Below are 23723 nucleotides of genomic sequence, written 5' to 3' on the forward strand. Positions count from 1 at the left end.
TTTGGTACTCGGCGCATTATGGGGTGCCAGGGATAGAACCCAGGCCTACTACATGCAAAACATGCACTCCAACCCTTTTAGCTATCTCCCTGATCCCAGTGATAAGATTTTTCTCAATAGTAAATTACTAGGGAAAATAGAATTATCATGATATTGAGAAAGTTTTTCTTTATCATTTTGCTCTGCTTTTTGTCACCTCAAGAACCACCAATAGCTGTACCCTATGTTAAATTTTGGTTAATTGCCTGTAATAAATGGATAATTATTAATATGCTATATTAGTAAAGGTTTTCTCATTTTTATTTTCACTCTGTCTATTTTGTGAAATATTAATAATAAGTTTTATTCTCCATTTAGATTTCTAGATTCTACTCCAAAGACTCCACCTCGGGAAGAAATGACTTCTCGGGCATCTTCTCCTGTGTTTGGAGCTACCCCTAATGTGAAAAATGGTTTAGGTTTGAATATAAGTTTGTCTCCTTCTCTTTTGGAGACTGGAACAAAAGGTCATTTGAGAATAGCACCTTTCAGCAACACTTCTAATTCTAGATCAGAGAAAGTTAGGTCAAAATCTGAAGATGGTTCTCTTTTCATACATCATAATATTGTGTCTGAAGTGAGCAAAATTTTTGGCCAGTCATCTTCTAATAAGCATATGCTTGCAAAGAAAAATGCAGGTGAATCCATAGGTGAAAAGGATAGTGCAGATCATATTAATGGTGCTGTTATGGATAAACATTTGATGCCTCTGAAATTATTGGGAGGCAGAATATCCAAAAGGAAGAAAACTGAGGAAGAAAGTGAAGATGAAGTAAACTGCCCCCAAGCCTCTTTTGATAAGGAAAATGCTTTCCCTTCCCCAACGGATAGTCATTGTACCATGAATGGAGACTATGTGATGGATAAGCCTCTGGATCTCTCAGACCGATTTTCAGCTGTTCAAGAGAAAGGTCAAGAAAGCAGTCAAGGAAGTGAGACCACTATAACCAGACTCAGGCAATTAAATCTTTATGAGACTTTAAAGCCCATATCAAAAGGCTCTTCTTCCTTTAGCCGAAAGACCCTAAGTGGGAGCTCTCTGTCAACCAAAGATTCCTCAGGGGAAGAGCCATGTTTACAGGACTGCATCCTCCAGTCCCTGAATAAATCCTCTCCAGATAATAAAACATCATTACAAGTTAAGGAAGAAAATCCCATCTTTAAGATCCCTCTACGTCCAAGTGAGAGTTTAGAGACAGACAGTCTTTTTGATGACATGAAGGTATGTACTTAAATATTCAAAATTTTTTATTGAAATGATTGTGATTTTATGCAGATGCTAATATTTCTTTCTGTTTTAGGATGCTGGTTCTCATGAGCCAATTAAAAAAAAAAGATCAGTCCATGGAGCATGTGAACTTGCATCAGTTCTTCAGTTAAATCCTTGTAGAATTGCTAAAACACAGTCCATACAAAACAACCAAGGTATAAATACTCTAGTATTTCTAGTCTTCTTAATTTATCTAAATTGAGTAGTATATTATAATCTAGTATTTACATTTAAGGATAGATTTGTTTGAGGGAAAAAAATTGTTTTCCTCCTACATGTTTCTGTGTTTATGGGATGCTTCTTACTGGTTTGATTTTCCACATGTAACTGCCTCTTGAGTTTTAAAAAAAAAAAAATGAATGGAGGGCTGGAGAGCTCGCTCCATGGGCTATAGTACTTTCCTTTATTGCAAGGTGCTATCCTTGGTAGCACATGTTTCCCAAACAACAGGTCAGGAGTAGCCCCTAAAGCCATTACTGGATATGTTCCAAAAACAAAATAAAAAGAATTTAGGGGTTTAGGGGCTAGGGAAACAGAACAGTGGGTAGGGTTCCTCCCTTACATATTTCATCTGGTTTCAGCCACATAGTAACCTAAGCACCTACAGGATTGACTCCTGAGTGATGAGCCAGAAATAACCCCTGAGTATCGCTAGGTATACCCCTACCCCAAAAAAAGAACCAATGGGGCTGGAGAGATAGCACAGTGGGTAGGGCGTTTGCCTTGCTCGCGGCCGACCTGAGTTCGATTCCCAGCATCCCATATGGTCCCCTGAGCACCGCCAGGGAGTAACTCCTGAGTGCAGAGCCAGGAGTAACCCCTGTACATCGCCAAGTGTGACCCAAAAAGCAAAAAAAAAAAAAAAAAAGAACCAAAAGCATTTAGGCAGTTAATACCCTTTTTTGGGGGGCCACACCCAGCAGTGCTTGGCGTCTATTCTTGATTCATTGTACATTCAGGGGTTGCTGCTGGTGCTGCTCAGGAGAGCATACAGTGCCAACAAACACACCGGCCCCTCCTGCATGCAAAGCATGTACTCTTTAATAACTATTTTTTTTAGATGACTTTATTCGTGTACCTATTCCATGCACTCATTTTCTTCATAAAGCTTTCAAGGTTTTTAACTTTATATTTTTAAGATTATAAGGCATGGAAATTCATCATCCAAACTAACATCACCTTGTGGATATCCAGTCCTTTTTTTTGTGGGGGATGGGGAGGGCTGGGCATTTACGTATATAGCTATAGCTATAAGCATTTTTTTATCTTGTTTATATATAAACATGTTTTTATCTTGCTTGCTCTAATGTGTATATGAATCCTTTATATAAATTTTGCTGTGTTCGAGTCTTTTTGTGAAAAGGTTATTTTTTTTAGATACCAAATATTTCTATACTTCAGATGTAAAAAATACCTCATTATTTTTTTGTATTACTCTACCTTGGAAAATTATTTATTTTGAGTTTATTTCCCTTTTTTTTTTTTAACTTAGACCTTCTGCATCCAAAGCATATGGTCATCTTGTTAAGCTGTTATCTCCAGCCCTTACAGTACAGTTTTCAGTTCTTCCAGCAAGGGGTTCAGTTCCTTCATGGAAAAACTTGTTTTTCTTGGTTGTCCAAGGGATTATAATGTACTACTTAAACTCATAGTTTCTAGGGTTAATATTGTATCACGTAATGTTTTTTACTATATTTTATTTATCATAAAATATATTAAAACATTGAAAATCCCTCTAGAGTTATATTTTAACATTTAAAACAAATTTTGAGATTAAGAATTACCAACTAACAGCCAGAGAGATAGTACAGGGATAAGGCACTTGTCTTGTACTCATCTGATCTCAGTTCAATCTCTGGCACTACATTGGGTACCCTAAGCCCTACCTGGAGTGATTCTTGAGCACAGAGCCAGAAGTAAACTTAAAATGTGGATGTGGCCCAAATCCCCTCCCTCCAGTTTATTTTAAAAATCACTTATTAAAATCTACAATTTTACCTGGTTGATCCTGCCAGTAGCATATGCTTGTCTCAAAGATTAAGCCATGCATGTATAAGAACGCAGGGCCGGTACAGTGAAACTGTGAATGGCTCATTAAATCAGTTATGGTTCCTTTGGTCGCTCGCTCCTCTCCTACTTGGATAACTGTGGTTATCTGATAAATTCTAGAGCTAAATTTATCAGATCAAAACCGATCCAGTCAACCTCCCCTCGGGGCGGGTGCCCTTGACTTTAGTGACTCTAGATAACGATCGCATGCCCCTCATATAAAAATACTAAGGGCTAAAAAAAAAAAAATCTACAATTCAGTAGTTTAGGTATATCCATAGAGTTATACAATGCTTACCTAGCTATACAACTATGTTAGAACATCTCCATCCCCAAAAATGTTCTCATCAGTACTGTCAGCAATTATTTTCCACTCTCCTCCTTCTCTCCTCCTAAAACTACAAATCTATTATGTCTATAGCTTTACCTCTTCTGAAATTTTCATGTAAATGGAATCATTAATACCCAAACATTGATAAATTCTTTAACTATTTGACTTTTTTCCACTATTACAAGTAGTGCTGCTGTGAACTGCAATGTGCAAGTGATTATATGGGTATACTTTTTTTTTTTTAAACCATAGTCCACACCCAGTGATGCTCAGGGCTTACTCCTGGCTGCACTCAGGATCAGTCCCAGCAGTGTTCAGGGGGGACTGTAAGGGGCCCAGGGATTAAATCTTGGTCAGTCACATGCAAAGCAAGCACACTGCCCACTGTACTCTCTCTGGTCTCTCCTTTCCTTCAGTTTTTGTGGTTTCTCTTTAAATTCTGTTTTGTTTGTTTGGTTTTTTTGGAGTTTTTTTTTTTAGTGTTGTTTTTTGAGTAATACATACATTAGAGTATAATTTCTGGCTATATCTAATTCTGTGTATAACCTTTCTTTTGAGGAACTACCAAACTCAAAGTAGATTTATCTTTTTTTATCCCATTTTATGAATGATCATCACGTGAAGGTTCCAATTTCTTCATATCCTCTCCAGCATTTATCTATTTTTTTAATCCTAGCCATCTTCTTAAAGATAAGTATATTCAAATACTGTTGATTTCATTTTTTAAGTTTCGAGCATATAATGATTTAACATTTATATGCAGTATGAAATAATCCCAATAAGTCTGTTTCTCATTTTTTTTAATTTATAATACAGTATTACATAGACCTCATGCTGTACACATCAGTTATTGCAGGAGTCAGTAGCTACAATTTTATGCCTCTTGATCTGCTTCTCCCACTTTGTACCACCTCTTCCTCCACTCCCCACTTTGGTAGCTACCAAAGTAGTTTCTGTGTTTCTCTTTATATGAATCTTGGTTTCTTTTTTTATTATACTTTGGCTTTTAGAATCTACAGGTGAGTGAAGTTATGGGGTATTTGTCTTTTTCTGTTCTATTTAACTTAGTATATTGTTCTGCAAGTCCACCAGTGTTACTAATAACAAGATTTCATTCTTCTTAATTACCATAGAATATTATTTCATGTAGTCATGTATTGCTTTACAATGTTTGGTCAATGATGATGATAGTCTCAGTAATCAAGGTAATATGACCTTAAGTATGGGGTAGACTATATACTGTAAGATATTCGTTTGACAGTGACTGGATCTAACGACACATTTCTCAAAATGCATCTCCATTGTTAAGGGACACAGGACTATGTATATCACACTGTAGCACTGTAGTACTGTCCTCCCATTATTCATCGATTTACTCGAGCAGGCACCAGTAACGTCTCCATTCTGAGACTTGTTGTTACTGTTTTGGGCATATTGAATACCCCACAGGGAGCTTGCCAGGATACTCTCGGTAGCTTGCCAGGCTCTCCAAGAGGGACGGAAGAATCGAACCCGGGTCGGCCACATGCAAGGCAAACGCCCTGCCCACTGTGCTATCGCTCCAGCCCATGTATACCACATCTTCTTTTATCTCTTCATCTATTGATAGACATTTTTACAATATTAACTATTCTAATTAAACCTACAATGAAAATAAAGCTGTATATGTCTTTTAGAATTAGTAGTGTCATTTTCTTCAGATAAACAACTATAAGTAGATTGCCTGGTGGTGTAGGTAGTTCTATTTTGAGCCTGTTGAGGAAACTCCATACTATTTACCATAGTGACTATTCTAATTTACATTTTCACGAACTGTGCATGAGGATTCCTTTTTCCTCCACATTAACACCGATACTTTTATTCTTACATTTTTGATGATAATCATTCTTACAGGTACAAGATGATATCCTCCCTGTGAATTTGATGAGTATTTACCTAATGGCTAATAAAATTAAGCATCTTTTCATTTTCATTAAGCCATCTCTTTTGGAGCACTATCCATTCAAACCCTTTGCTGACTTTTAATTGGGATATTTGTCTTATTACTGAGCTGTGGGAAGTCTTTATATAATCTCGGTACAAGTCTATCAGGCATATATAAACTTTCCTGTCATTCTGGGTTCAATAATATTTTAAAATTATAAGAACTTTTAAAATGATTTCATTGTCTTTTTTCCCCTCCTTACCTAAGATGTATCCTTTGAAAATAACCAGTGGAGTATTGATCCAGGAGCTGACCTTTCTCAGTATAAAATGGATATTACTGTAATAGATACAAAGGTAAGATTAAAAATAAAACCAAAGCCTGTAGTTCTTATTCTAATGAGTTGTTAAATGACCTCCTCTGACTCATTCTGTGACCTTAAGATAGTTATATATCTCTTTAAACCTGCATATAGAGGCCTCAGAGTTGATTCATGTCACTCTGTGATCCCCCAAGCACCCAGTTTTGCCCTGGTCACCCCATAGGTCTGCTGAACCCAAGCAATACAGCATCACCAATCCTGAGCTTGGAACTGTTCTGCACACACAACTAAGACAATTATCTGGGCCGTTTGAGCACTCCTTGGGAGACCAACTTTTTTTTTTAAGTTAATTAGTTTTTAATGTACCATCAAGGAAAAAATTTCAATTTTCTCAGTGACATTTTTATGTAGTTTTGTTTTTAGGGTCACACCAACCCAACGATGCTCAGGGGTTACTCCTGGCTCTATGTTCAGAGATGACTCCTGGCAGTGCTCTGAAGACCATATGGATGCCAGGATCAGACTTGGTTGTCTACATGCAAGGCAGATGGCCTCCCTTCTATACCCTTATTTACTTATTTATTTTATGAATTTTAAAAAGTGGAACTTATATGCATATGCATGCTGCTATCCCTGGTTTAATCTCTGGCTCCTATATTTAGTTTCCCTTGTTTAGCAGGAGTGATATCTAATGACAGAGCCCAGGAGTAAGCCCTGAACACTTCTGAGTATGGCCCAAAAAACAAAAATAAAGCAGCAATAATAAATAAAATGGAACTCATAATGGAAATAACTTTTTGCTTAGATTTTGGTTCTATGTAGTTTGAGAATTTCTCATTCACTTGGTAGCACATTAATGAGTATTAGCATTTGCTGCAATAATTTGTGTTCATCAAGAATCAAATTTGGCTTATTAAATCATTGCTTATAGTGCACACTGATGTTTATTACTATGAGGCAGATCAAAGAAAGGAAGGAAAGTTTCCAGAAGAAGGGCTCTCTTCATGATGGCACTGTTACTAGGCTTGAGAAAAGATATTTTTATATTAAATAAAATATTTATAGGCAGTTAAACTAAATCTAGCTATATTCATTCACAAAGGGTTAAAGTACATATAACTTAATGTTACTGAAATGTGCAATCATGGTTAAAATGATGATATTTATGTTTATAAGTAAATGTCAGACATTAATGGAATAGTGTTACAATTTTGGTATTTTTTAATACTTAGGATCAAAGTCAGTCAAAATTAGCAGGGGGAGAGACAGTGGATGTGGACTGTACATTGGTTAGTGAAACGGTACTTTTAAGAATGAAGAAACAAGAGCAAAAAGGAGAAAAAAGCCCAGGTAAGCCTTTAGTAGATTTTTTTATTTTAATGAAAATATAGAGGAAAAGTTATGCTCATATCTTTATCCTGACTGAATACCAGTGTTCTTTTAAACCAAGTAATTGTTTTTTTCCCCATTCTGATAATAATAATTAGATTCTCATAGCAGTGCTCCATCTTTGTATTTCAGAGGAGCAAAAATCTTTAACCAAAATAATTTCTTCAGAAAGAATTCAAATACTTTCTAGGGCTCAGCAAACTATAACTAGTTGTTAGTCTTACAAACAAAATTTTATTGGACTACAGCTTTTCTCATTTATTTGCCTATTGTCTTCAGCTGCTTATGAGGACAACAGAATATTTGAGAACTTGTTGCAGACTTTATGACCCCCACAAGCCTAAAACATTTACTGTCTGAGTTAAGAAAAAGTTACTGACCTTGGTCTAGAAAATGTTTTTATGGAAAAATGTAAAAAGTAATCTCAAGAGTATTGTTTTAGAAATATGACTTTCTATAATAATTTAATAAGGAAAGAGGATGTGGTAAAAGGTAAAGATAAAGGCCCTCCCGTTGATCGTCAATTTGCTCAAGCGGGCCCAGTAACGTCTCCATTGGAGACTTTGTTGTTACTGTTTTTGGCATATCGAATACTCTCGGTAGCTTGCCGGGCTCTCCGAGAGGGGCGGAGGAATTGCATTGAAAAATACTAGTATAGATATGCAAAACACTAGTTTAGATATGTGGTAAATTAACCCTGCTATTTTCTGCTTCTACAGAAAAGGGGATTTGGGCACCTGAAAGGCTTACTTACAAGTAACCCCTTGTAAGAGAAACTGTTTATTCTTTAAGTCTTAGTTTTTCAAAAGATGTGGGAATACCTTAATAACATCCCTAAATACAGACATGAAATCAATTAAAACCTGACATTTATTGATTTACTCTCCTTTACACTGTGGAGGTATTTCCACCACCTCTACTACTCAGCCAACGCCACGCTCCAGGACGCTTTCCAGACTGCACGGCCACGTGACACGTCATAAGACACTTAATACCCATCTTCCAAAATTACCACACCATAATTGATAGGGTTCAAATATGGTTTGAACCATGGGAACACCTGCAAGGGCAATTAGAGGCCACGCTAAAAGGCTCTGTCCCTCTCGGAAAATCTGGCAAGCTACTGAGAATATCCCGCCCGCACGGCAGAGCCTGGCAAGCTATCTGTGGTGTATTCGATATGCCAAAACCAGTAAATACAATAGGTCTCATTCCCCTTACTCTGAAAGAACCACCAGTACAGCAGCGTTAAGAAGGATGAGAAAGGAGAGGTTGATAAAATCTCAAGGCCGAACACAGCTGCCCAAACAAAGAAGGACAAAAATGACTGTCTGTACTTTCAGTGCATGTACGCTGGCATTGGATTCATCCATTGAGGACCAGATGGTACACGTGTGAAAGATCAAGTACGACATCATTGGTCTGACCGAGATGAGAAGGCATCAGTCACATCATGCCGTTTTTGACACTGGAGAACTGTTCCTCGGAACGTGCGACAAAAGAGGCGCCGGTGGTGTCAGTGTCCTTGTCAATACGAACTTGGCCATGAGCATTGATTCATTTGAATGCCTAACAACCCAAATTGGACGATTACACTTGAACAGATGTGGCTCACTACAGGCAGTTTCTATCTTCATTGTCTACGCACCAACCTCCAATTATGATGAAGGAAAAATTGAGAAGCTCTACGTGAAGCTGGAGAAGTTCTATAAAGAAGACCATACCTTCTACAAGATCATTGTCAGTGATTTTAATGCCAAAATAGGACCAAGAAGATCAGCCAAAGAACTCCACATCGGGACCCATGGCCTAGAATGGAATGAACAGAGTGAGAGACTGTCTGAGTTCATCATGTCAACCAAGACCATCCTTGGTAACTCACAGTTTCAGAAGGCCGAATCTAAACGTTGGACATGGGAGTCTCCCAGTGGATAGTTCCACAGTGAAATTAACCACATCATATTCAATTGACAATTTTGCCTGACCGATGTCGCTGTTGTCCCAAAATTCCAAACAGGATCTGACCACCGTCTCCTTCGTGCAGAATTCTACTTCACGGAGTGGGGAGAAAGGGCTGCAAAGTTTAAGAAGAGAATTTCCAGAATGACCACCAACTAGGAGCTCTTTGGCACTATTACGGCAACGTGGGAAGATGCTGTCATTGACAACATTGATGAGGAATATGATTGACTGGTTCAGCAGCTCCGTGATTGTGCGAGGAATACTGAGAGAAAGATGCCCAGAAAAAGACACCTGTCTGGGCTAGAGTGATAGTACAGCAGGTAGGGCGTTTGCCTTGCACGCGGCCCACCCGGGTTTGACTCCCAGCATCCCATATGGTCCCCTGAGCACCGCCTGGAGTGATTCCTGAGTGCATGAACCAGGAGTGACCCCTGTGCATCGCCAGGTGTGACCCAAAAAGCAAAAAAAAAAAAAAAATCAAAAAAGACGCCTGTCTTCGAAAACTCTTGAGCTCATTCACCAACATGGCTTGGTAAAAGCCTCAGGCAACCGCAAGCAAATGTCCAAGTTCACAAAGCAGTTCAGAGAAGCGATCAAGGAAGACCTCAAAGAGAGAAGAGCAGAAGTGCTGGCATATGTGGCAGAAGCTGGGTAAAGCATTCACAATGCCTGCCTGTCCTTCGCCAACTACAAGACCAAGATGACTGCCCTCTGACATCCTGATGGATCTATCACATCTTCCAGAAGGGCAGTGGAGAAGATTATCCATGACTTCTACTCAGATCTCTTCGATAGCCATGTCCACCTGCCCACATACCAAATTCCACAGGATGGATATGTCATTCCCAACGTTCTCCTTCCCGAAATCCAACACGCCATTTCGTCAGTAAAGAAGTGAACAGCACCCAGCCCAGACAAGGTCAGACCCGAACACCTGAAGAACCTGAAGAACCTGCCGTCAGTACTCATCAATACACTGGCTAGCCTCTTCACATGCTACCTGTCTGAATGCAAGGTTCCATCCCAATGGAAAACCAGCAGGACTGTACTACTGTACAAGAAGGGAGACATCCACAACATTGACAACTATCGCCCAGTCTGCCTGTTGTCTGTCGTCTACAAGCTGATCACTCGAGTCATCCTGAATAGGATTGGCAGAACACTAGATGGAGAACAACCATGCGAGCAAGCCGGGTTTCGCAAAGGATTCAACAGAATCTACCATATCCACACAATAACCAAGCTCACTGAGGTTTCTCCGGAGTTCAAGATGCCACTCTGTCTAACGTTCATTGATTTAAAGAAGGCCTTTGATTCTGTTGAGGCGGAAGCGGTCATCGAAGCCCTAGCAAATAGGGCATTCAAACTCAATACATCAGGATCCTCCGTGAGCTGTATTACGGATTCACTAGCAAGATCTCACCATTCTACAAGGAAGTGATCATCCATGTCAAGAGAAGGGTTCAGCAGGGTGATACCATTTCACAGAAACTCTTCAGTGCCACCCTCGAGAACGTCATACGACGACTGGAATGGGAAGGAATGGGAGTGAAGATAGACCGTCGGCAACTATACCACCTCCACTTCACTGATGACATCGTTCTAATAACACCAAACATTAGCCAAGCGACACACATCCTGGCCGACTGTGACTGTGAGTGTGGAAAGGTTGGACTTCAGCTGAATCTCACGAAGAAAATGTTTATGAGAAACAGTCTCGTTCCTGACATTCCATTTGCTCTCAATGGAATGAACCACTGGAGTAGAGCCGTTACCGACTGCATTCCACCGGACATCAAAATATTGTGTGGCCACCCACATACAAGATGGTCAAACATCTTTGTCAAGATCCTGAACGATTGGTTTGAGGCTCTTGTGTTCCTAGAACAAGCAGACGTCGTTGGGCTACACTAGCACGTGACAAGGACGAATGGAAACGTTACTGGCACCCGCCTCGAGCAAATTGATGAGTAATGGGATGTCACGTGATAAAGTGATTCCCCTTTACATATTAAAGAGTTAGGGCCTGTCACATGGCCTCTGCAGCTGAAAGCAGAGGCTTTTCCCAGTGATCATCTTTTAGACAAGGGAAATTCAAACCATATACATTCCCTATCTTCTGCAGAGTATTCTACCTGCTAAAGATCAAATAATAAAGCAACCAGTGTTGTCTTCATTTCCTTTGAAGTACTTATCTTTTGCTACCCTAAAATGCAGCGTGAGAGAAATTTTTGGTAGTTTTAAGTCTGTGTTCTTTTTTTGTTTTGTTTTATTTTTTCAATCACAAGATATGATACAACTACAAAGCTTTCATGATTGAGTTTCAGTCATACAATGATCTAACACCCATCCCTCCACCAGTGTGCATTTTCCACCACCAATATCCCCAGTATTCCTCCCGTCCACCCCACACCACTCCACCCCACCTCCTGCCTCTATGGCAGGTAAGTGTATTCTTTAGGAATAAAAACTACCCATATGGTTGAGTAATTGAGTTCTTGGGTTGAGTGGTCAGTACCTGTTAAAAAAAACATAAACAGTGGTTTGTTGACTTTTAATAATAATAATGTGTAAATACCTTTTCACTAACACATTTTTATATAGAAAACAATTCTAAGCCATAAACATGCCTGATATACATGCTATATACATTTATATATTCACTTACTCAAGCCTCTGATCCAATTTAGCTTATTTCTAGATAGTATCAACTACTTTTAGTCATTTACACAAATTCATAAGAATAAAGATCCGTAGGCAACAAGATGAAAAATTGCATATGATGTAAATTATTATTTGGCAGGGTCACAAATAAATGTCATGTGAGTTGTCTACTAACGATAGTTAATGCTGGAACAATAGTGCAGTGGGTAGGGCATTTGCCTTGCACGCAGCCGACCCGGGTTAGATTCCACTGTCCCTCTCAGAGAGCCCAGCAAGCTACCAAGAGTATCCTGCCCACACGGAAGAGCCTGGCAAGCTCTCCATGGCATATTCAATATGCCAAAAAGTCTCACAATGGAGACTCAATATAACAGCAAGTCTCACAATGGAGACGTTACTGGTGCCCACTCGAGCAAATCGGTGAACGAGGGGAGGACAGTGCTACAGTGCTAAATACCTTTTCAGTGAGATTAAAAAAAAATTTACTTGCTTGTAAATGTTTATATGCACTAGGAGTGCAAAGTTACCACACCATACCATCACCAAATAAAACAGTAAAAGTGGGACCAGAGCAGTGATGTAGCAAATAGGGCATTTGTCTTGCATGTAGCCAACTGTGGTTCAATACCTAGCATCTCTTATGGTCCCTTAAGCCCTGCAGGAATGATTACTGAGCGCAGAGCCAGGAATAAGGCCTGAGCACCACCGGGTATGGCCATCCAAAAAATACAACAGGAAAAAATACCTTTCATACAACATCTCTCTATAGATATAAACATTTATTAAAAATACATGAAATGTACACATATATTTAGGCTTGAGAGAATACCGTGAGTAGCCTTGCATGCAGCCAATTCAGGTTTGATCTCCTACTTTCCATGTGGTCCCCCAAGGCCCATCAGGAGTAATTCCTGAGCACACAGCCAGAAGTAACCATTGAGCACCGCTGGGTGTGACCCTCCCCCCCTCCCAAAAAAAAAATAGAATAAAGAATAAAAGTGCTAGAGCATGAGATTTGAAGAGGTAGTAGGCTTTTTATAGAATAATTCACATATACTTTTGTTCTCTTTGTTACCCATTCCAATTTCCAGTTTAATCTGTTTTTTAGTGAGTTTTTTGTTTAGTTTTTTTTTCTTTTTTTTTCCTTTTTGGGTCACACCTGGCAATACACAGGGGTTATTCCTGGCTCATTCCTGGCTCATGCACTCAGGAATTACTCCTGGCGGTGCTCGGGGGACCATATGGGATGCTGGGAATGGAACCCGGGTCGGCTGCGTGCAAGGCCCTACCCGCTGTGCTATCACTCCAGCCCCCTTGTTTAGTTTTTTGTACCATACCCAGTAGTGCTTAGGGCTTACTCCTGACTCTGCACTCAGAGATCACTCCTGGCAGAGCTCAGGGATACTGGGAATCAAGACCTGGATCAGCTGCATGCAAGGCAAGTGCCCTGCCCACTGTACCATCTTTCGAGTCCCCTTTTAGTGTTTTTTAAAATCTGATTTGTATAATGGGATTTTTAATGGGGAATGTAATTAGTATTCTAAAGATGTATTTATCATTTTAAATATCAAATATGGAATTGAATTATTAATATGAACATTAAACTACTAGTTGTTAATAAATGGTGCAAAGAAATAGTTTTTTCCTACCACTGTAGCACTATAGCACTGTCCTCCTGTTGTTCATCTATTTGCTCGAGTGGGCCCAGGAATGTCTCCATTGTGAGACTTGTTGTTACTGTGTTTGGTCTATTGAATACATCACAGGTAGCTTTCCAGGCTTTGCCATGTGGGCGAAATACTCTCGGTAGCTTGCCGGGCTCTCCAAGAGGGGTGGAGGAATTGAACCCAGCTCTGCCAGGCCGGCGGATTGCAAGGCAAACACCCTACCACTAAGATCAAGTGTAGTATCTGTTCTTATCAGTTTTTCCTACCATATTAAAAAAAAATAAGTAGTAGTAGGGCTGGAGCGATAGCACAGTGGGTAGGGCGTTTGCCTTGCATGCGGCCGACCTGGGTTCTGTTCCCAGTATCCCATATGGTCCCCTGAGCACCGCCAGGAGTAATTACTGAGTGCGGAGTCAGGAGTAACCCTTAAGCATCGCCGGGTGTGACCCAAAAAGCAAAATAAAAAATAAGTAGTAAGTAGAATTTTGTATAGATTTTAATGTCAGCTACTTGTATGTATTTTAAAACATTAATATTTTTATCATTCACTATGATTTTTCTATACTTATATATTTTATATTCTTCAGTTTATTTGGCAGGATTCCTTTTGATTTAGTACAAATTATCAGTTGACAGGAGAAGACGTTAATGTTTGTAAAGAATTAGCAAAAGCTAGCACTGTCTTTATATGAGTAAAGCTATAATATAAAGCATACATTTAAGACAATAATATAAAACCTTTGTAAATGTCTAATAACTACCCAGACTTGGGGTTTTATTCTTGGCTCCTGCAAATCAGTATTATTTCATGTAAGTTACTACAAGTTTCACATTGTTGTACCTAGAAAGCAAGAAGTTTGCTTATTTCTGTAAACCAATGCTTTTTATTCTTACATAGATGGAGAAAGAATAATGAATGATAGTTTAGAAGATATGTTTGATCGGACAACACATGAAGAATATGATTCCTATTTGCCAGATTGTTTCTCACAAGTAGCAGGTGAAGAAGAATTGTCAGCTACCACAAAGAAACCAAATGGTATGGTTATTTTCTTTCTAAATGACTTCTTTATCCCACTGAATTCTGCAAATTAAAGCACAGAGGGTAGGGCGTTTGCCTTGCACAGGGTCGACCTTGGTTTGATTCCTCTGCCCCTCTTGGAAAGCCTGGCAAGCTATTGAGAGTATCCCATCCGCACAGCAAAGCCTGATAAGCTCCCTGTAGCATATTTGATATGCCAAAAACAGTAGCAACAAATCTCACAGTGGAGATGCTACTGGTGCCCACTCAAGCAAATCGATGAGCAATGGGAGGACAGTGCTACAGTGCTAATTTCAGATTTGATAGTTATATTAAGAGTTAAGGTTTCATATTCCTTGTATAAAATTTTTTTCACGATTCTTTTAGGTAATTTCACACTAATAGAAAAGTTACCCCAAAAAGTTCAGAAGATTCCACTTTGCCATCCATTTAGTGTCCCCTCATTAACATCTTAAGTAGCCATAAAATATTTCTCAAAACCAAGAAATCTATATTGATTCAATACCATGTTTTTTTATAACATAAACACAAAGCATGTAAAAACATAAGTGTACAACTGAATAAATAGGAGTACTCCTACATTACTATATACATATATGTGTGTAATTGTAATAGAGTGGAAGGAAAAAGTTTTTCCAAAGATTCAGATTCATATTCTACTTGAATGATTTACAAAGTACCAATTGTAATATATATTTATGTGTGTGTACTCAATAAATAAGTGGTGTGAGTGCTTTCGCCATGTGCGTTTGGTGGCCATGAGCCCCTAACCCACCCTGGCCTGCTACTGCTGCCAACAGACACATGAAGGAGGGAACAGGGCCACCAGGCTGGTTGGTAATCAGTCGCCATTTATTCCAATCTTGGTCTCACGATTTATTCCATTTTCCCCGTGCTCCTGTTTCAGTCTCACTGAGTGTCCCTTCCAGTCTCACTTTGTCCCTCTCCTCCTATCCTTTATGCTTCTCTCCACATGTCTCTCAGCCAAGCTTTTGGGGTAGCAACTACACCTATGTTAGATAGCACAATCAACATAGTAAAGCTTTGGGAAGCGCTTCTAAGACAAAGATCTCTGGCTAGATTTGCTCAAGGGCAGAATTTCATATAAGGACATACTTCTCCTTTCCTTAGTCCATAAACAACCATCTTAGATTTACTTACTCCTTAATAATCTTTGTAGTCATGTATGGACACAGTAAGAGATATATTAATCTTATAGGGTGGCTCTCTTGGGAACATCTCACTATAGATCCCAGACTACAGTTCTCAGGCCAGATTAGTCCTTCCTAACACTAGTAGTGTCCTTGTCCAGTCACTTTTCTTTGGATCATGACACAATTTGTCCACAACCATGCTCTTAAAATGATAAGTTTTATGGTACTTGGCCTGTCCCGTTTCAAGGGCTTGCCCTAGGTCTATCCAGTCCCTTCGTTACAACCCTGCTTTTGGGGTGCTAGCTAGGAACTAAGAACAACTGAGGCTTTAAGTTAAGTAGATATGCCAGATACCCAGGAGTAAATATTATCCGCAGTCAATTAACTCCCAACTTACAAAAGCATAGTGTAGCATTAACTGTCTTCCTGTGTCTGTGCAAAAAGGAAATTGCTCTGAAGTAAACTATGCAACTATGCAAAGGACAGAAGGGAAAGAGAAAAGCAATACTTCACTTAGAAATACAAAATTCAGAGTCCTTAGAAGGATCTGACCTTACAAGTCACAGGTTCTGTTTAGGGGAAATGAGTGATTAACCGATAGAAAAAGCAGAGCACAGGGAAGAGAAGTTAAAAATGAATACCAAGGAAATGACAGTGCTTCGGGAGCATTGTGATGGATATTACCCAATAAACCTAAGCTCCCTGAGGCAGAGGAGTAAGGACAACCAATGTTTCCCTACATATGTGTAGGTCTTCTAAGATCCCTTTCATTAGAGCAGTAATTTTACAATGTAGAATAGTGGTCAAAAGAATAAGAGAAATTATTAGATTATCTTGATTGAAAATTAAAATTCTAAATATCTCACCTTCTTACTATGAGTAAAGCAGTCATTAATTTTAGTCTAATGCATAATGCTTCTGTGTTTAAAAATTGGTGGGAGGACCACACCCAGCAGTTCTCAGGAGTTACTTTTGGCTCTGCACCACTCTTGGCAGGCTCAGGGAATGCCAGGGATCAAACTCAGGTCAGTCATGTGCAAGGCAAGCACCTTATCCTCCAGACCTTGGTTCCAGCTCCTAACACAAAGTGTTTTAAACTGGTTTATTTAGTGTTTTGTATTGGCATCGATGAGCACATATCCTGATAATGGCCACATTATCATTTAAAAGAACCACTCTGAAATGGTCTAAATATATATATATAAATAACATGTCTACATATGTATTTTTTATATAGTTTTTATGTGTGGTGTAAAATAGGTTTTTTTAAAGAAAAACTCTAAGGAGGGGCCAGAGCAATAGTATATAGTGGGTAGGGAATTTGCCTTGCACTCAGCTGACCTGGGTTTGAACCCAGCATCCCATATGGTCCTCCAAGCACCATCATGAGTAACCCCTGAGCATCACCAGATGTCACCCAAAAAGCCAAAAGAAAAATCTACGAAGCAAAGAAAGTATGCATTGCAGTCTGTGATGGTAGGCAGCAATGAATATGCTCATATAGAATTTTTGAGTCTTAGATACTTACATAGATTTTTTTTTTAAGTTTTCAGCAATTCTGAGTAGGATGAATCCTTTCATCTATATGAAAAAGAGAGGGGAAAAAATTATTCTGGAAATTTTAAACAATGTACCCAGCAACTTGGAAAAGGAAATAAAATAAAAACTGAAATTTTATTATGTGCTGTATTTTTCTTAATATAGCTGATCATCCCTCTGTATGTTTTTATATTTATTTAATTATTGTTACTATTTTGTGTTTGGGGCCACATCTGGTGGTGCTCAAACTTACTACTGGCTCTGCACTCAGGGATCACTTCTGACAGGTTCAGGGAGCTATATGGGGTACTAGGGATCAAATCAGGTCTGTCTGTTTACATGGCAAGCATCCTGGCCACTATACTATCTATTGGGCTCCTCTCTCTAAGTTCTAATTTAATTTGTGATGGTTCGTTGTATTTATAGCTCATGGTGATAAACAAGATAAAATCAAACGGAAAGCATTTGTGGAGCCATATTTTAAAGATGACGAAAGGTAAGTTGAACTTGACTACTAGCAACAGTGTGATACAGTAGAGCTATCTTTGACAGAGTATATCTTACTGCTAAATTGGTTAAAAAGAATACATATCACTTTATGAATATAATAGAATTGAAACTTAAGTATATAAATGAAAATTTAAAAATAAGAAAAATTTTACTACCATTGTATATATTGTTTAAGTAGTGGTGATGGTTATTTTCTTTCTTTTAATGTAAACTTTATTTGAACTTTGGGGGGTTTATTATATACTGTTACCTCAGTGGGGGTTTTGTCTGAATTTAACTTCCTCTTATTCACACCTTAAATAGCTATAAAATATTCCTCAAAACCAAAGAAACCCATATTGATTCAATAGTATTTTTAGTATACTTAAAAATGTATATTTCTTTATAGTATAAGCATAAAGTGTGTAAAAATAAATTGTAATAGAGTATATAAAAACGTTGTGGTTCCCTGGTAATGCTCCTAGCTCTATGCTTAGGTGTCATCCCTGGTAATATTTAAGGGAACAAATGTGGGGACATAGTTTAAGTAGTTAAGTATATCCCTAGCATTTTCAAGGTCCTCAGTTTGATCCCAGCACCACATCGACATTCTGGCATTGCCAAATTGGCCCCGTTGGCTCCACAAGGACCTCTAGCCTGAGCAGCACTGCACCACCGGGCCAGAGCACTGAACTCTCCGCGGGGTGGCCCCTACCAAAAAAATTGTTAAGAATTTTTATTTTGCAGCTTAATGCTACTTTCTGTCTTTTATGCCAAGATTGTTGTATTATTCATTCTAGAATAAGGCATAGTCAATAATAGATTTAAGGCATAATAATTCCTTCTAAAAATGTTTTATGTTCTTTCTCCTTTTATGATATTGGCAAATTGAGTCAGTTAACAAAGTTCTTTACTTTTTTGATATCTGTTCAAAAATTTAGAAATCTGACAGGTCCTGGGGCTGGAGCAGTAGCACAGCGGGTAGGGTGTTTGCCTTGCACGAGGTCAACCCAGGTTCGATTCCCAGCATCCCATATAGTCCCTTGAGCACCACCCGGAGTAATTCCTCCTGAGTGCATGAGCCAGGCTGAGTAACCCCTGAGCATAGCCTGGTGACCCAAAAAGAAAAAAAAAAAATAGAAATCTGACGGGTCCCTAGAGAATAGGGAGGAGAAGAAAAGAAATAGAGTGAATGGGAAGGGAAGATCAATCAATGAGAAGCAACAAGAGCAGGGGTCAAGGAGATTCAGGTACATCAATGGTATCAAGGAATGATAGAGCTAAATATCCAATCCACAGAGTCAAAAACACTGAACTTACCAGACCCAAACTTATTTAATAACCAAAGTTAAAAGATGCCTGTCAAGAGGGCAGGCTGGGGCTGGGGTAGGGTGACCAGAGAGGGAACCTGGGAGAGGGAAGTTGACACTGGCAGGATCTGTCATGGAACATTGTGTGTTAAAAAACCCAACTATAAATAACTTGGTAACTAACGGTGCTTTAATAAAATAAACTTTGGGGGCGGGGGAAATCTGATTATCCAAAATTAATCTCCACTGATGCCTCTCAGACCCTACTAAGAGCTAGCATTCTACTGTTTTGTTGTTGCTAAATGATAATTTTTTATATGCCAAATTTCCAAAGAAACAGTGCCCTAGCATCTCAAATGTGATGTAGAGTTTTTTGTCTAAGTATCATTATGAATTCATGAATTTTAATATATTTGAGGCGAGGGAGCCAGCAGAAGGTTCAGGGGTACATGCTTTGCATACACAGGCTCCTGATTCAATCCCTGACAGCACATGGCCCTCTGAGCACCAGCAGATACAGTCCTGGAGCTTCCCCCACCCACCGTACAATCAAGCCCAGCATCACCAGCATCCCCTGGTGGTCCCAGGCATTCCATGGTCTCAGCAACTCTACATCATATGGCCAAGCACTGTGGCCATGTTGGCCAAGTTCTCCCCCCCTTCCCCTGCCCCATAAATGTGTGTGTGTGTGTGTGTGTGTGTGTGTACATATATGTATTTAGGTGTTTAGGTCCTTTGCGGTTATTTTTCTTATTGATAATGACATTGCTCCATCTTTCACAGTAGAAGCCTCTTTGAATGAACCCTTTCCTACTCATCTTTCATAGCCTCCTTCTATTATAATAAGATGCTCCAGTTTCTCTTAGACACTTACTTGCTGCCATAAGCCTGGAATTTGCCATTTCAATAGGAGCCTCAATGAATATAAGATATTTCATATTCATTATAGTAATGGCTATACTTCAGGTTGAACTTTTATGTAACCTTTGTTTCATCAGCATCTGTTTTTCCCACCCACTGAAAATTTACTTCTTGGCTCCATCATCTTTCCTCATTTCACTATATTCCACAACACACACACACACACACACACACACACACACACACACACACACACACACAGAGCAATCTCAGAATAATATAACTGTCACCAGTAATATGATTTGTAAAAATGGTTTTTTGCTGTGTTCTTTTTGTTCTTAAGATATTACAATAGAAATATCCATATTCAAATCATTGTTTTAGAATCTTTTAGATAATTTTTTGTGTGTAGTTTTGCCACTAACTCACCTTCTGTATTCATTTATTTTGATTTCTTGTTAATTATTTTTACTTTTTTTAACCATATATGTACGTTTCAATTCAAAACAAATGTATTTCCATTTAGGTCTAGCTTCTGTCCTTGTTTATCCTCTTTACCCAACTAACTATACTAAGAGGGATCATTTGTTAAGAATTTATGGTTTCCTAGGTCGGAAAGACAGTTTAGGGGTTAAAATGTTTTGCTTGCAACTGACCATAGTTCAATTCTCATTGAACTATGGTCCATTGAGGCTCCTATTGAAATGGCAGATTCCAGGCTTATGGCAGCGAGTGTCTAAGAGAAACTGGAGCATCTAGCAACCGCATGGCCCCTCTAGCAATCCTAGGAGTCACTCATGAGCATACTACTAAATATGGCCCCAAAACCTCTCCCAAGAAATGTTGTGCTTTTCTATGCATTTTAATATATAAATACAGGGACCAGAGAGATAATATAGTGGGAAAGGCTCTTGGCATGCAGCCAACCTTGGTTCAATTCAGGCACTGGTTTCTGGAACACCTCTAGGATTAATCACTGGGCACAGCCAGGTGTGGCCCAAACTCCCCACCCTCTCACCCCCATCCTCCAAATTACAAGCATTCCTTTTTATTTTGGTTATTTTTGGTTTACCTCCAAACAGAGTATTTTTGTCTGGTAAGGGTCAGAAATGGGAAGTTAGAGTTATCTTTTACAGTGAAAGAAAAACAGCAGTAAAAAATACATAACATACAGTTGGCATTTAATAAATATCTAATAAAAACTAGCTGAGGAAATATTTTTTTTCTGACTAAGAATTTCCAATAAAATGAATGTGTGTTTTGGTTATAACAGATGGGTTAATTTTAAATTTATTTTCCTCCAGAGAGAACAATGTACAAAATTTTCCTCACATTGAGGTAATTCGGAAAAAGGAAGAGAGAAGAAAATTGCTTGGACACACGTGTAAGGAATGTGAAATTGTAAGTGCTGATATAAGCATTATTCTTTTGGGTATTTTTTTAAGAATAGCTTTATTTTTAAATTGTAGATGCAAACATTTGTACCGAGAAATCTAGTTTGAGTGAGGAATAACAAGACAAGTAAATATGAAGATGTTGGCTTTAGCCTGTGAGAGATAAATACATGAAAGTGAGAGCTTTCAGTTTCTTAGATTTTTATTAATTGGATCTGGATCCTACACCCTAGCTCTTATTACTAAAGACATTGGTGCCATTTTTCTTTGTTTTGTTTTATTTTGTTTTGTGGTACTCCTGGTGGTGCACAGTGGCTCTGTGCTCAGGAGTCCCTCCTGGCAAGTACACAGGGGATCATCTGGTGCCAGGACTGAAGCTCCAGCATGCAGTCAGCCCTTTGAGTTATGACATTGGCCCCTCTTTTTAATATTTATTTGTATTTCATTTCTTTATCTTGTTTTGGGATCATTTCTGACAATGTTTAGGGCAGTGGGGGAGGGAGAAACCATATGAGGTTCCAGGGAAGGAACCAGATCCCTTCATATACAAGATAAGTGCCCTGTCCCACTGTACAGCCCAATTTGTATGTGTTTATTTTTCCACTGTGTTAAAGCAAAGACTCTTATATGTGCTTCTGAGGACAGCATTTTCTGTTCCTATAAGAAACTTCAAGTTTGAAACTAGAACCAGCACTTCCAAGAAAGGAATATACTCAATTTTTTTAAATGATATATCCATAAGCTCTTTTTCCCCTATTTTGTTTCTAAACAAAGTGTATAAACTCTTCCAACCTTATAATATAATTAAAATTTTCCTTTTACATATTGGCTTCTTCAACTACTTAGCTAGATAGTACTATTATAATTGGGCTGGAGCGATAGCACAGCAGGTAGGGCATTTGCCTTGCACGCGGGCAATCCAGGTTCGATTTCTCCGTCCCTCTCGGAGAGCCCGGCAAGCTACCAAGAGTATCCCACCCACACGGCAGAGCCTGGCAAGCTCCCCATGGTGTATTCGAGATGCCAAAAACAGTAACAAGTCTCACAATGGAGACATTACTGTTGCCTGCTCAAGCAAATCAGTGAACAATGTGACAACAGTGCTACAGTGCTATTATAATTACACTGTGCTAAATAATCCCAGTCAGGTTCTGAGGTTTTTTTTTTTTTTCTTGTTTTTATTATCTTACATTAGCTATCAGTTGCCTGCCTCCAGCATTTAGTTTCTCTTTTAAATTTCCTTTTTAACAACTTTGAACTAGAAATTTTGATGTGGTAAGAAATATCACTGTATCACTGTCATCGCTATCATCCCATTTTTCATCAGTTTCCTCGAGCAGGCACCAGTAATGTCTCCATTCGTCCTAGCCCTGAGATTTTAGCAAGTGCCACATTGGAGGCTCTTTTAGGGTCAGGGGAATGAGATCCATCATTATTACTGGGTTTTGGCATATCAAACATGCCAAGGGGTGCTTGCAAGACTCTACCATGGGTAATAAATATACTCATACAGAAAACTTAGGAATATAAATTAGAATGACTATACTGAAAAACAAGTTCTTTTTAAAGTAAAACCTCCTGTCAAGTGAGTTTTAAGTAAAACATAACAAGAGATTACATAAAGCCTTTATATCTTAACTAAAGAATGTGGGCTACATGGACAAAATAAACCACAAGTTTTTAGATATTGCTGTAACTCTTTACAATCTGGAACTAATAATGCCTCTTAGAAACACTGCTTATTTGCTTTCTTTCTCTCAGAAATAATTTCCAGTGTCTGTTGTCCAGTCTCTGAGAAAAATTGGTTTATATGATTAATTTCTACTTTTCAGTTGTATAAGGTAGAATTAGGCTGTTCTCATTTGCTTCCTCATGACCAGTACTGAAAGTACCATCCAGTTATTTTTAATACTATATTTGCTTACAGTTCCTAAGTTTACTGCATTCATTGCCTGTTCCACATGCTGACCATAGCACGTGTGTGGTAATGTCATGTTAAATCAGTCTTCATTCGAAAGCAGACATACACACTTCCCATCTCTGAGTCCCATACCTTACCTGTGAGTCTCCTGTATGTTCATTCTAGTTGTTTAAACCCAAGCTGAAATAGACTGAATTATGTGCTGCTGTTACCTGTATCCTATTAAGCTTTATATACTACTTGTTTTCTTAGATCTAAAGCTTGAAGATCTACATAAAATTTTACGTATAAGGATACCAGATTGCATGAAGTTTAGGTTCTTGATGATCACACTTGTTAAAAAGTAATATGCCTTTGAGTCTAATAAGAAAATCTAGTCCTTTTTTTTTCTTTTTG

At 38.7% G+C, this 23723-nt stretch overlaps 1 protein-coding gene across 3 annotated transcripts in view; it reads left to right on the forward strand.

Annotated features, from left to right (window-relative positions):
- The window catches only part of RBBP8 (RB binding protein 8, endonuclease), a 72316-nt gene that overhangs the window by 44889 nt on the left and 3704 nt on the right, over positions 1–23723 (forward strand). For all 3 annotated transcript variants that reach the window (XM_056137979.1, XM_056137981.1, XM_056137980.1), the window contains exons 11-17: positions 358–1261; positions 1341–1464; positions 5881–5969; positions 7168–7285; positions 14516–14656; positions 17779–17848; positions 21317–21413. In XM_056137979.1, coding sequence (XP_055993954.1) covers positions 358–1261; positions 1341–1464; positions 5881–5969; positions 7168–7285; positions 14516–14656; positions 17779–17848; positions 21317–21413 — 1543 coding nt within the window. The remainder of the gene's footprint in view (positions 1–357; positions 1262–1340; positions 1465–5880; positions 5970–7167; positions 7286–14515; positions 14657–17778; positions 17849–21316; positions 21414–23723) is intronic.

This window comes from Sorex fumeus, unplaced genomic scaffold (assembly GCF_029834395.1).
Source record: "Sorex fumeus unplaced genomic scaffold, SorFum_2.1 ptg000128l, whole genome shotgun sequence".
NCBI lineage: Eukaryota > Metazoa > Chordata > Mammalia > Eulipotyphla > Soricidae > Sorex > Sorex fumeus.